General features: G+C 36.8%; 1 protein-coding gene across 1 annotated transcript in view; it reads right to left on the bottom strand.

Moving 5' to 3' along the window:
* Positions 1 to 15,199, bottom strand: part of EMB2775 (ATPase family associated with various cellular activities (AAA)) — a 59,960-nt gene that overhangs the window by 15,308 nt on the left and 29,453 nt on the right. Inside the window, exons 4-10 of the mRNA XM_089828621.1 lie at positions 11,710 to 11,878; positions 11,021 to 11,202; positions 10,627 to 10,763; positions 10,040 to 10,138; positions 8,981 to 9,050; positions 8,743 to 8,817; positions 8,537 to 8,582 (exon numbers count right to left, since the gene is read on the bottom strand). Of these exons, the coding sequence (XP_089684747.1) occupies positions 8,537 to 8,582; positions 8,743 to 8,817; positions 8,981 to 9,050; positions 10,040 to 10,138; positions 10,627 to 10,763; positions 11,021 to 11,202; positions 11,710 to 11,878 (778 nt within the window). The remainder of the gene's footprint in view (positions 1 to 8,536; positions 8,583 to 8,742; positions 8,818 to 8,980; positions 9,051 to 10,039; positions 10,139 to 10,626; positions 10,764 to 11,020; positions 11,203 to 11,709; positions 11,879 to 15,199) is intronic.

Genomic DNA, 15,199 nt, shown 5'->3' with positions numbered 1-15,199 from the left:
AGGGTGGTGACCCTTTCATAGTGGGGAACTGTGAAAGCTTGTGACCATTATGAAGAGGTTTGACTCTCCCTCACATTGAAGAGGATATAAGAGGGAGATGATTCCATGTGAGGAGGAGATCCAAAGGAGATCAATTTGGGGATTGAATATTATTTTCAAAGGCAACAATAAAAAGTGGTAACTCAATCCTTATGAAAAGTGGTGACCTTCCACCACCAAAGCATAAAGGAGGAATCATTCCAAATATTGGAGGGGACTTGTCAATTCATCATTCACCTGTGCCTCAAGGCATCAATCAAAGAAGATCAAATCATTGAGCAATAACCCTCATCCAAGAGAGCAGTGATCAGCATCCAAAGAGATAAAGTCAGCAGACTTGATATTTACAAAGTGCTAGGGCAATGTTCACAACAATCCCAAAACGGGGATATTACATATTCTTGATGTGACTTTATATCCTTTAGTTTCCCTCAAGAGATGTGATCTTTGGGTGGATGTCTATTGTGAAGGATAAGATCTCTTCATTGTGTCCCATTGTTAATCTTAACCAACCACAACAGTTGATGAATAGTTCCTCAAGATCGCTGCATTTTTATATTCTTAAACTCTTTCAAAAGAGCAGCAACGATGAAGGGCAGTGACCCTTTCAAAGGGTGGTAATTGCGAAAGGTTGTGACCATTATGAAGAGATTTGACTCTCCCTTGCATTGGAGAGGATATAAAAGTAAGAAGGTTTTATGTGAGGAGGAGATCCAAAGGAGATCAATTTGGGGATTAAATATTATTTTCAAAGGCAACAATAAAAAATGCTGACTCAATCCTTATGAAAAGTGGTGACCCTTCCACCAATAAAACACAAAGGAGGAATCATTACAAGAATTGGAGGGGACTAGACAATCATCATTCACCCATGCCTCGAGGCATCAATCAAGGAAGATTGAACCATTGAGCAATAACCCTCATCCAAGAGAGCAGTGATCAGTATCCAAAGAGATAGTCAGCAGACTTGATATTTACAAAGGGCTAGGGTAACATTTACAGCAATCCCAAAAGGCGGACATTGCACATTCTTGATGTGACTTTATATCCTTTAGTTTCCCTCGAGAGATGCAATCTTGGGGTGGATGTCTAATAATCTCTGCTGGTTTGGACCAAAAAAAATATCTAACTAGGACTGACAAGAATTTCTTCAAACAGTTCTAATGTAACCAGTTCTTTGAGCAAGGTATTACCGTATCAACACTTTACTATTTCATGGAGCTAATACTAAGGAATGAACATGCCAAACAATAATACCAGTAATTCAACCAAATCAAAATTAGACACTGATTACAGAACTTAATACAATATCTTATATTCAGGTCAATGAATCAATAAGTTTAAAGCTACAGTCTGAGGATGTCGTTCAGTCTTTACAATATCGTCAGATATGCAATATGAACAGTGCAGAGTGAGTAAGGATGAACAGACCCGAATGTGGTGAATACCGTTAAGAAACTTGAGCCGGCAGCAACCACCCACTCCATCAATCCTTCCAAGTACTCAACCCGACTACCACATGTTGCTGGTCTCTACGCTGTTGATGGAACCTGACTCATACTGTAGGTGCGGATAATGCTGTTGCAGATGCTAAATGCCCAAGCTGTGTATTGCTCAATTAATCCCCTCCCCGTGATCACTTCTCAACAAGCTATCGTATTCTCCAGTTACCAACTGCAACGCAAGGTCTCTGCTGTAGTTACCTCCAATGCCACATTTGTCATACTATTTTGCCTGACCTTCAATCCTACAGGATGGTGCTCACATGCAAAATAATAATGTGGGACTGATTCAATGTGGATGGATACCTGTCCAAATGCCCCGTAATCTCCTCTGAATGGAAAGGCATGCTGCCACTATGTACAACGCAGATGAAGGAAATCACACTTTGCAAAATAATACGAAACTCTGACTTGGAAGTGTCTGCTTCCTTGAATGTGTTGCCCCACTTTTCACCCTGTAACCATTTTGCAAAAGTGGAAAATTTTGTGTCTTAGTTAAGCCTAGGTATGTCTAGGTCTAGTTTTGATTTCCCTTAGGTGACAAGAGTCTCCATCGGATTTTCCATCTTTCCCTTCTCCCACATTTCATGGCCAGGTGGTTTTCCTTGATGTTGTGAGTTTATGCGTAGCTTAGTTACCTAATTCGATGGGGATTCTTGCAACATGCAAAAGTTATTCACAAAGCTGGGCTTGTTCGTGATTTATCATGTCTACAATGAAAGAAGGAAAGCTTGCGGAAAATCGAGCATCGCCCTCTCCTAGGCAGGTTTTCTACCCATGAAGGCGATTTTCTACAAAGAGCAATAAATGATGTTTACGGACCTATATAAGAAGATAATGAGCTATTTTATGGAAAATCCCTATTTTCGTTACAATATTCTACCTTGGGAAACATTCAAGATTCATCATAGCACTCAGAATCATCTTAGGCGGAAAACTCAAAATTGACTTCTCCTTGGCGGGCTTTAACCCATGAAGTCCGTTTTCCGCCAAAGGCAATTGTAAAGGAAAGAAACAAGGAGGTGGACCCCCCTTTTTGACTTTCGCAGTCCTTTCAAGATTTTTCGAACCCAAAGGAAATATTAACTCAAAGGGTAAAGTTTAAAGGAAAGTCTGGGCGGAAAAATGAGAATCATCTTCTCCTCGGTGGGTTTTCAACCCATGAGGACGATTTTCCGCATTCAAGAGAAAATCAACTTTGTAAGCAGATTAGGCCCATGAATTACATAGAAAACATCTTAAGATGATAATGGAAACAATCTAACCATTGTGGGAAAGGTATACTGAGCAAAATTCAATTAGGCGGATATTTCTTTATGGGGTACTCTATTCATAATTCTCTGAAACATAATGGAAAGCAAAAAAGTAAGTATGAGAGAAAGGAAAGTTACCGTTGGGCCAACGGAAATAGTGAAAAGACACCAAAATATCCGTTAGAAACTCCCGCATTTACTGTTTCAACCGATTTATAGTTTAATTCATTCATGTGGCACAAATCCTGAAGATCAACGGATGAATTGAGACTCCTATATAGATGGAAACATAACAGGTATTCAAACTACCGCTTTTTCTTGAACTGTTATACTGTTAAATTGCACGACGCCTTAAAATATTCTGTATTTGCGAATTCCATATCATGTTCCTCATCTAAATTTGAAATTTGAAATTTCAATTTACTTCATTCTCAGACAGAATGGCAACCAGATTTGCAGGGTTTGATGGGCTAAATGGAATCGAGTCCACATTGCATAATTTCACAAATACTTCACTCCGTTTTTATGATATGCAAGATTTCCAAAGGAGGTTTAAGTCAGAGCCGATTCATCCCATAACTAAGAAGCTCCAACGAAGTGGACTAGTAGAGGCAACTGGTTTCCCAGTGGCAGTCCAAGCTCCAAAATTGATTTATGAATGCATAAATCACTACAATCTGGATACCACAAAAATTGTGTTACCTAATCATACAATATTAATCTCCATTGATGGGCAAACTGTGGTGAATTGCCTCCGAGTTCCAAAATGAGAGGAGTTTTTGGACTTGACAGTAGGAGGAGCAGTCTCTGAGTTCTCTGCGAAGAAGATGGTGTGGAGGAAGGAAATTATGCTATCCTGGTTTCAAAAGCCGCGGAGCACCAAGACTAAGGTCCCCAAAACTCTATTTGTTACTAACCTCAAACCTGAGATTGTAGACACTCTAGTTCTCCTGCACAGACTAAAAGGTGAGGTAGAGGCTCTAAATTTTGTTGAACAATATTTCTTTCTGGTACAAGTTATTTGTTCAGATATACAATACATTGATTGGGCTCATGAGATAAGTGAAAATCTTTCCAGGGCTCTTAGTGCTGCAAAGTTCTACAACACTTTCTATACGTCTTCCTTGTTAATTTACATGCTAGCAGCTCTACAGTTATGGCCAAGCCTTCCAAGAATAGAAAATTTTCTTGATGATGTGAATGAAGTGTTATGAGTTTTATCCATGTTTGCAATTGCAAAATAGTTATGCGGAGTATGTCAAAGTTAATGACGCATTCACAATGAGAATTTGCAGGGAACTCCAAGGATGCTCAAAGAGGAGATTCAGTCCAGAGGCAATGGAGGCTATTAGTCAATTCGGAAGCTATGTTATCCAATTCTCATCTTTCTCATATTTACGTCTTGCAGCTTTCGATGGATTCCCCCTGAAGCTGCCCAAGTATCCGAGCGACATGATCGTGCTAATAGAGATTGTGAGGCAAGCGATCCAAGTGAATGTGCTAAGCAGAAGCTTGAAGAAGAAGGGATATGAGTTCCCTATGAAAGTAAGAGCTTACAGTTGCGAGTCCCGCTCTGATGCAAAGAATATGCTCAAAGTGTTCGAGATGAAATACAAATTGGAGATGTATGAGGTCTTGAGACCTATGTTTGATCCGAATGGATATGCTAGGGAGGTGTTGCAAATTGGAAGTGTGATCAAACACATTACCATTATTGAAGACTATTGGGCGGATTGTAAAGATGAATTTGAAAGTCGAGATCGTGCTTTCGCCAGGCTCAGTTTGGAGCCTTATGAGAATGCTAAGGAAGATTTAGACATTATGATGGCCTGAATCATCAAAAGAACTGGGAAGTGGGTTGAAAGGACAGCCAAAAGAAGTTGGAGTAAAGGCGCAGCTACATAAGCTTCTCCAACAGCTGCAACTCCCTCTTCCTCTCAGAGTGCTACACTTGGCATAACACCAGCTATCACTCAAGGACCAGCTCAACCTTCGGAAGGAGGTGACCAACCTCCAAACAAGAGCATTCCCATAGCTAAGACTTGTCATGATGGCTCCCTCCCAGTTATTGGAACCCAAATTGGTGTTGAAGAGAAGAAGACGGAGGAGCCAAAGGATAGTGTTGTTACACCAGTTCCCTCTCCTCATGTTACACCAGTTCCCTCTCCGCATGTTACACCAATCTCCTCTCCTCATCATAGCCCAGTTCCGCCAGTAAGTGCTACACTTCTGCAACCAAGTGGCTCCCCAATACAGATAGTTGATTTGGGAGATGGAAAGAGCAGTAGTAGTGAATCTACTGAATCTGATGAGGCAACGAAGAAAACCTCAAAGGTGGAGAAAGGCTGGAGCTCTTCCAAGCTCATTTCTCAGGCCCCAAAGAATCCCTTCTCTTCAACTACGATGACAATCACTCCAGTTAAGAAGAAGATGTTTAGCATAGAATCACTTGGGATGGCCTCCAAAGTGATAGGCATTGATTCTTGGTTAGAAGATACTTTGGAGAGGAAGAGAAAAATAAAAGATGAAAGCACCCCCGCTAAGGATACCATATCCCTTGTCAAGGTAAAGAAGCAGAAAACTTTGTCTATACTTGGGCAAGATCCAGAAACAGGGCACCTAACAATGGAGATAGCCAAGCCCAACAAAGAAGGGAGAATTGAAGATATAACTGCTGATGATTTTACCCTGCACTCGGTGGACCTTGGAGAGGCCAGACATGACACCAAGGTTGGCTTGTGGAAGTCAACCAATGAAGTAATTGAGGGACAATTGGAAAACCTGAAGTTCTCAAAAGCTAGGATGAAGGCTGAGATAGAAGAGTTGAACAGATTCATCAGACAATTGGTCACTCCACTGGCAACTATCTCCCAAGTATCAATAACAAGAAATCCTACTGCTGCCGAAGTTCAAGCCCTTATCTCTCAACTTCAGGAAGATAGGCACTTTGGCCAAATTGGCAAAGACTAGATTGGGAAGCTCAAATTAGAGGGAGTCACTATTATAGAACAAATTGGCAATGTTATCTTAAGATTAGAAACAAAGAAGGATAACATCTTAGCAAATAGCAATACTCTGGCCGAAGAAAGAACTAAGTGTGAGGATTGTATCTCTCTTTTGAAGATGATCATCCAAATGAAGGCAAAGGAAGCTATTGAAGCAAAAATCTTGCCAAAGGGAGATGGAACTTTGTTCGAATGGCTTCAGAGCACGCAATTCAAGTCAGAAATGATCCTATTAGCAGAAAAAGGACTTAAGGAAACAGAGGATAAAGTGAAGAAGACCTAAGACAGAGGATTTGAAATCATGAAAGGGCTACATACAAATTCATAGACTAGTGGCCAAAGGAAAGAATTCATTGGGATAAACTTCATGAAAGAGAATTTCTCCAAATTCTTAGATAGTCTGACTGATGTGTCTTCTACTAATCAAAACAGAGTCGCAAAACTCCAGAAACTCAGTGGATGCAGACACGTGGCCACAGAGGAATTGCCAAATCAATTGAATGTTGTGAAGGAGTTGGCCAAGGAGCATTCTAAGTGGCTCTTGAGATACACCAATATACACGTGCCTAAGCATGAAGAGCTAATCCCAATCATAGTTGTTGCTAAGGCCTATAGAACAAAAGTAGAAAAGGGGAAGAAGACGAAGTGATTCACATTCCGCCCCCCTTTCACTTTCTTATGTAATTATTGAAATACAACAAACTGGTTTCTTGCCATTTGTCATTCTTTTAGGAGATGAACCAATTGAACTTCTATTGTAACGGTCATCTCAAAATCCTATATGTATGAAATTGAAAGATTAATAAAAGGTCGGCAAATTTTTGGTGTGAAGTACTTGATGTTGCAAAGTCAATTAGATGGTATTTTGTATCAACTATTTTCTGTTCCATTTCTATTAGTTGTAGCTATATGTTTTCTCTTTAATCTGGATTGAAGCAAGGAAACAACTGAGTTTCATTCCCCTATTTGAAGGCAGCGAACGGATGTGATAAGTAGTGTCATTGCATGTTCAAAGAGGAATCCCTTAAACGTTTTTCCCTTTAGCTAACTTCTTCTTCTCTGTAGTTTAGATTCTAATTAATTCAGTTCAATATTAGTTGTTATGCTATTAAGCTTTGTGAGTTCATAAGATGTGTGGATTCATAAACTTAATCAATTCTTCATAAGTCTTTTTCTGCCTGAGTTAGATCCTGTTTAGGTCTGGCTTGGTTTTACCTCTTCTGTTCTCGGGTCAAGAACACACCCCATATTAGTTTAGAAATAAAACATAATTCACTACAAATCTACCATAGGGAGTTGTACCTATCAATTCAAAGAAAAGCCAATCTATCCATGAGTGGCTTTTCAACTGTTTGTAATCAGATATTGTTTATAATTTGGGCATTCAAGAGTCATAATCAATAAAGAACAAATATGTTTACCAACAGAATGTCGACCCACTTCAAATTGGTGTTCCATAGAAGCCAACACTATTCACTGACCAGTTCTCTTCCTGTTTAATTCAGTAGTTCCAACTTCTTGCCTAACCTCCAAATCAAACTCCAAATTTGATAGTATTGTGCTGCACTAGGTTTGCATCTAGTTTCACACTTTTCTTGAAGGAGTTTCGTCCTTAGGGAAATCCAGTCACATCTAAGCAACCTTGGGACTTATAAAATAACATATATTCATTCGTGGTCCCAATCCCAATGTAAAAGCCTTCTTATATAACCTCGAAGTGTGGAGAGATACAAACATCTTAGCAATGTGGGATAAAAGACTGCTTCGTCTTTTAGTCACTTAAGTCACTTTATCCTGAAGTACTTTATATTTCAACTCAATAAAATAAAGTGACTTAAACCTTAGGATTTCCCAATTATAATCTCCTCAACTAAAACCTAAACTCCTATGACTGGCTGGCATCCTAAATCACATGTTGTTAGCCTATCCGGATGAGAAGATAGACCAACTAGGCGCCATTAAGGCTAGTGCGGAGAAGGGGACATTACAATGTCTATTGTGGAAGATCGGATCTCTTCATTGTGTCCCATTGTTCATCTTAACCAACGGCACCTGCTGATGAATAGTGCCTCGAGATCGCTGCATTATTATATTCTTAATTGCTGTTAATTGCACTACTAAACATAAGCATATTAATCATTGTCCTAAATTGATTTGAATCACTTCACAACTCATAGTAATGATAAACACTGCTCTTCTAATATCAATCATAATTGCTGTTTCCTTCTTAGTCACTTATTCACTGACCATATTGGTCTTCTCTCTCAGATATGATTTGTTATTGATGTTTATATTTAACAACCTTTATACAATGTTGTTTAGATAGCGCAACTTAGACAGGGTCATTAACCATTGCATGCCCTTGGGCTTAGGTTGGATGGGGCAGTTTACTGGCACCCTTTTGATTTTCCTACCAAGACCAATTTATGATTGGTAATGAGATAGTTAGCTAGGCATCTTCTTATCTAAATATCCTTTTCACTAACTGATGTATTTGTTTATAATTTCTCAAAATTGTTAATGGCTAACAAGGTTCACTTAAGCATGTTATTGTAGGAATTGATGTTTATATTTATAAACAGGTATACTCCCACTTGGGGACATTACAATCACAAGAAGATGCCTCAAACTGAACTTGAACCAAAAAAATTGAAGGAGATAAGAGATGATGCATCCATGCTAAAAGAAAGGCATTACTTCAAAAGAAGTTTCTGACTATGTGAAAATAGTCTGGTACCTTCTATGTGAAATATCGCCTTCTGTCCAAGGTGCATCCTGTGTTCCTGCAAGCAGAAATGTAGTATGAAAACTTTTAATTTTAAAATAATTCAGCCAATGGCATCTTTTCTTCTTCTCAATAGCTGGTGGTAGTCATAAAATGTCAAGTTGAATCCAACAATTAGGGCAATGCAATACTACAAGTTAAGCAATACCAACACTCACATAATAAGCAGCCCAGTGGCAGACTTCATGTTTTAATTCAGAGTCCAGCTTCTTCATCAATTCGAACACCAATCTCTACTTTGGTGATTCATATGAATTCCAATTAGACATGATCTTAGATTTGAACAAATTCTTATACATTAATAAAATATAACTTTGCTCCAATATCTTTACGAAGAAAACAACATAGGTTGATTAAGTAAAGCTCTAAGATAGCTTCTGAACTTCAAAGAATCACCTTCAAAACTACTTCAGGAGGAATGCAATTCACAAGAAGATCATATATCTTTCCCCGGACCATAAAAAGCCTGCAAAAGCAAAAAAGTACAAATGAGTTTCCAATTTTTACTAGTTACTAATACCAAAAACAATAAGGTTTGCAATATCATGTATCACATAATAAGAAATATAGTAACATAAATAAGGAATAAGAAGTTCAATATTTTTTTTCATTTTTCTCATGCAATGAAGTAAACCCCCAGATAATTAACTCCTCAATGTGATTCCCTAGCATTAAACACGTATGACCTATAGATGGTTGAACTTTCACTTACATCCTTCAAGTATCATGATATTCAACTGACAGAGACCTGGGGACCCAACAACTCAAGCAAAACAGATTTCAGTTTTAAATTACACAGTTAATGTCACACTTGCAGGGGAATAACAAGTTCATCCAACTGAAATGGTGATTACATTTGCCTACTCTATCTAGCATAAATATGGTCGTTAAATGCTAAATAGTTTTCCCTCCCTCCTAACAAATGTTGCACTACTGATGTCATGTGTCAAGCAATTTTGTGACAAGGGGATGAATTTCAAGGAGGTAGATCACTTAAGAATTCTTATCATTAACTAGGTAACAGTCAATGTACAATCACTAAATTTCTACAAGACCAAGATTCCACGAGATCGAAAAATAAAAGATGGAACAGGAGACGTGTTGGTTCCAGAGTCCTTCCTGTGGTCTGGTAAGCTCATTCCTGTTAACATGGGAATCTTCCAGACACAACAAAAATGAACAGAAACAAAATGAATGATAAATCCTGACATTTAAAACCATATATCAACTGCTTAACAGGATAGAAAAGGTCCAAGTGTTATGCGCTCTCCTCCTATTTTCACAAAACATCATTGTAAAGCCCATCCCTATCTATGTAGTATACAATAAAATTCAGCCATCCAACATAAAGCTATAAATGAAATGTGAATAAAGCTAATGAAATTCAAATTCCCTTTAGAACATACAATACCAAATAAATGTACTGTGACACCCATACTCCATGTAACTACCAACCTCTTGGGGCTCTGTTCATTCACAATATCTGAAGCTATCTCAGAAATGTACTGTTCCCAATCCATTGGTTGCACAGGTTGGTTGTCAGTGAAAGGATATCTGGTGAACAAAATTTTGAACTTGACTTAAAAGATTCTAATAATTATTGAGAAAACAAAACGATACATGTCAAACCAAATTAAAGACGGAAACAAGGAAATTGCTATAATTATCCAAACGTGATAAGGGTATTTTTAGATTTTGAATATTTACATGAAATATCTTCCTTGGAACAAATGCCTTAAAGCAATTTACGATAACCTAGTTGCTCAAAGAAATCACACAACTGCAAAATGCAATGAGAAAAACTTGGCTATTTCATTTATGAAATAGAAGAAGAGGCTGACAATTCACTCTCCACAAACTGTAATTTCTAGGAATGAGGTGACACCACACTCTCAAAGGAAGTGTAACACCAAAGGAAGCTAATAATACGTCACTCCAAAAATGACAACCAAAACTAAACCTAAATAAATAAGTTACCTAAGCTTAACCTAAGGTGCAATAAACACATAACTACACAATGCAGTAACCAGAAAGGATATTACTGTTGCACTCTGCAAGTCTCAAAGCAAAGTATTGCTCTTCTTAAGTTTCTCTCAGACTGTATTGCTATACGACCTGCAAATCCTATAGGAAGTTGCAGTGCTTCTTTCTTTGCAATATACTCCAGTACTTCAATTATCTGAACCAAACAACAAAATAAATTAATTATGTAAAAAGATCATGCAAGTGATTCATGTGAAAAAACAAATAATGTTTAAAATTTGAAAGAAACAAGAAACAATTAGTGAGAAAGCACTGCACCCTTGCTGCTTTTCAATTTTGCAAATCACGATTTTTAAGGTCTAAATCATCATTACAAAAATAAATATTGCTGAAGGATCAGTGTAAATAATCTGTTATTAATGATTATGAATTGTAAGTTTCCTCTATACTTGCCTGCTCTTTTGATGGTGCATTGACACGAACATTTAAACAACGAGACCTAACTGCTTCAATAACTTTTGATGCACTATTACAACATAAAATTATTCGGCAGACTCCACTGTACAGTTCCATTGTTCGTCGAAGAGAGTGTTGGGCTTCTTTAGACAGTTTGTCAACCTCATTGAGAACCAATACTGCCAGCAAATAAAAAACTTCGGTGGTCAATGTTCAAAAAGTCAAGATAATACTACAATAAATAGGAGAACCTGTTAGTTCAGTTTCAATATTCTCAATTCTGTAAACTTGACTTCTTACCCTTCATCAAAGAATATTCTCTCCTGCATTTTATCCAAAAATAGGTCAAAGGGAGGAAAAAAACAAAGGAAACAAAATGAAACTGCAAATGGAATTAATAATAAGTTTCTGCTTTACATCATTCCTAACACACTCAACATCCAAGAGCTATACATTTGACTTGCCTACCGTGATTCCCCCATTAACTTCAGGCTTCTTTTATTAGGTTTTATGTTTTTTCTAAATTATATCTGACACAATGAGAACCAACTCGAAAAGTACCTTTGACTCTACCCTAGCTAAAATTTTCATAGTTTTTGTAGCTTTAGTCTCATCTCTTTATTATCACAGCACATTAAGAGGCCAGTAGTGAGCCAGACAAGTACTAGCAAGACCAAGGTAAATACCTTTGTAACCCTTATTTCCATTTATATCGATGGGCCTACTCTTGGCCATTTCTTTGATGATCTCTTGAACAACATATTTATCTTGGAAACCCACGTCACTAGGATTCAATTCCACATGGTGGTTACTTGAGACTGTCGTCAACTCCACTTCAATGGTCCTTGTACCAGCCTGAATTACAATACATTGTATTAAGAACTAGCATGTATAAATCAAATGTATTAAGAACTTGCATTTATAGCAATATTTATAATTTAACATATACATGTTTTCCTGGTCCCAAAAATAGATAGATGTTAAAATCAATAAATCATATCAAGTCGTGCAAATTAATAACCAATTAAACACATGTATGTAGAAAACTGTAATACTATAATTAACTGACCTTAATTATGCATAGTTACCGATTCGGGATACGAATCTGATTTGGGCACGTGAATCAGATCTGTGGATTCATGATTTTTTTTTTTTTCCCAATTAGGATTCGTAGAGGATTCGTGAATATATATATATATATATTACTGATCTTGCCAAGCCCCAACTAGGAACAGAGGTTTATATATATATATATATATATATATAAAATGTATATTTCTCCCAGTTTTTAGTATATATAATGCATAAAAGGGTCATTTTAGCACTAGAAAGCAAAAAATATATTTAAAAAGGTCATATTAAATAACTTAGACTCACTTAAACCTGTCAATCCTTGAGGATTCACGCTGGATCCTTGAGGATTCGTGCCTAGATTTGTGCGCCCACGAATCTGGACGAATCCACTGTGTAAAACAAGGATCCTGCCCGGATCTGCACAAATCCAGGCACGAATCCGGATCCGAAACGGACCCGAATCCAAATCCGGCCTCTAGGGCACGAATCTGGTAACTAAGTAATTATGTGATTGTTTCATTTCAAACAAGAAGGAACATGCTAAAAAATGAATCAGAATCATTTAGACAAATATTAAACAAGCTGCAATGAAAAATCCAAAATCTGTTTGGAATCTAGAAATACTATATGCAAGCTTGGATGCATCCATCTACGACCCCTATCCATTAGTCCCATGCCTTACAGTCCAAGACCATCACAAAGAAGCAAGCCATGGCCTCCTCTGGAACTCAGCATTCCCAGACTTTCACATCTGTAATTTATAAATACGCACCTACGGCCTACCATTTGCAGAGAGAATTTTCTGTTTATGCAGCAGCATGCCCAGGTTGCAGAATATTTCCTCTCCAGAAAGAAGAATGGCTACTGCATGAGAATAGGATCCCTCTGAAGATTCAGTTTTCTATCAATGAAATGATCCAGAGGTTGCCGCTTCTCAAAGGATTGCCTTTCATTTGCAGATTGGTCGAATTGTATCCTGGTCCACGAATCCTGAACTCGCGAATAAATGAAAACCAGAAAACTTCTTGATTAATAATTACTCTCATGATGGATAAGGGATCTTTTTGCAGTCTTCAGCTCCAAAAAAACAAATAATCAGGTTGTCCAAGGGAGAACCTTGGTTTTTAACAAAGTGAGGTCAAAGATCTTCAACATTCAACTCCAAATTACAAATGAGGAAGACCGGGCAACAAAAGAAAATAAAAGGGAAACAAATCTAAGGAAACCAGTACAAAACTTTTCCCGAAAACCTCTCCCCTGCATATATCACATTGAATATCGAACAGAAAAGACATGATAAATTCCACTGTGCATGAAAGAATAAAGTTCTCTCTCAGAGGACCTCACAAATTGATGATTCTAACTCCATCTAGACTCTAAATCAGCCAATTTCATTGAAGATTGAAGACCTTTAGGAGGTCTATGAAGCTCCTAATGTACACAACTCCTCTGATTTTTAAAAAATAGAATCAATTTGCAGCTAAAGAAAAGTGGACAAACTGTAAGATATGGAACGGTAAATATTTTATGCCATGCAATTTCATAATGAATGACCAAATCTAAAACCACTGCAGGCAAGCAAAAGGCAGCTCAGATAATGTGCAACAAGTCTTTAGAATACACACTTCAATCAAAAAGAGAAAAAAAACAGCAGAAATAGCATGGATCTACGAGATGATCATACCCACTTCAATCAAAAAGAGTTAAAAAAATTTAAAAAAACAGCAAAAATAGCATTGATCTATGAGATGATCACAGTTTCATGGACTGTTAATCCCACCAGATGTGGTACCGAAGACATTAAAAAATCAAAAAGGTAAATCAAAGGAACCTTGAATGAAACTGTTAGAATTAGTAATCTTTCCTTGATTGTATTTATTTATTTAATTGGGATAAACCAAGGTATCCCTTCTATAATTTTTTGACCTCTAGTACAAGCACGAGGACATGCCACTTGTTTGTCCTCTTGTCCATGTGTGAGGACATGTAATTTTTGTAATTCCCTTATTAAAGAAAATAGTTATATTCCTCATTAAGAGGATTATGATACTTTGGTGCACAAGCACTTATGAATGTGGCATTCAATCACTTGAGAGTGACTAAACAACTCCTCTTCCCATTTCTATATAAGAGATGTTCCTCTCTCATTCTCTACACAAAAAAACACACACATAATGTAGTTCTTGTAATGAGCTTATGGCTCCATCTCTCTCTTTCCTCTCTCTTTCATTCTTTATGCATTTGACTCATTCATATAATTCAAATGGGGTTTTTTCTTGTTTTTTCCCTTTCAAAACTCTACTCTCATCCATACAATTCAAATGAGGTTTTTTCTTGTTTTTACCCTTTCAAATATCTCATCTCTTTGTGTTGATCTTTGGAATCATTTTCAAGCTTATGGACTTATGGTAACATTTCTTTATAAAACTCTTTTGGACTCTTTCCTTTCATGGCTTTTCATTTGAATATTTGTTTTGAAGGTTACCATTTAGAGGAGAAGAAAAGTTTGAGTTTCATTTCTAACATTTTTATGTTGCAAGTTTTTATAGCTAGATGTATAGCTTTTTTGGTTTACTAACCCTCTTTCAAATGTTTACCACCAAAGAGTCTTTTTTTGTCGATTTTGGTAGCTAAGTCGGATCCCTTCTTAGCCGACTCAAGTATAATAACAGTTGTAATAAGTGTTAATATTATCATTGTGGTACAATAATCAGAGAGTCTTTCTTTGTTAATTCTGGTAACTAAGTCAGATCCTTTCTTGGCCAACTTAGATATAACAACGGTTGTAATAACCGTTAATATTATCATTCTGGTACAATAATTATACAGATTATTGTGATTGGTAATATAATAATTATATTATTATATTGCATGATAGTATAATTAAATTATGTGATAATATGATTATATTATTGTAATTATTCTTATTAATTAATAATATAATTATTATCTCAAGTTGATATAAAATTATATTTTGTGACAATTACTTAATAATATTGTATTATTATTATTATGTCTTTTATGGGCCAATGATATTATCTTATATTATAATTATTATTATAAAATAATAATTATATTATTTAAGGGCTCGTGCATTTAGAA

This window comes from Cupressus sempervirens, chromosome 1 (genome assembly GCF_028749045.1).
Source record: "Cupressus sempervirens isolate cs-2001-9-10 chromosome 1, ASM2874904v1, whole genome shotgun sequence".
NCBI lineage: Eukaryota > Viridiplantae > Streptophyta > Pinopsida > Cupressales > Cupressaceae > Cupressus > Cupressus sempervirens.
The sequence above is the reverse complement of the archived record's forward strand: the minus strand, read 5'-3'. Positions and strand labels throughout refer to the sequence as shown.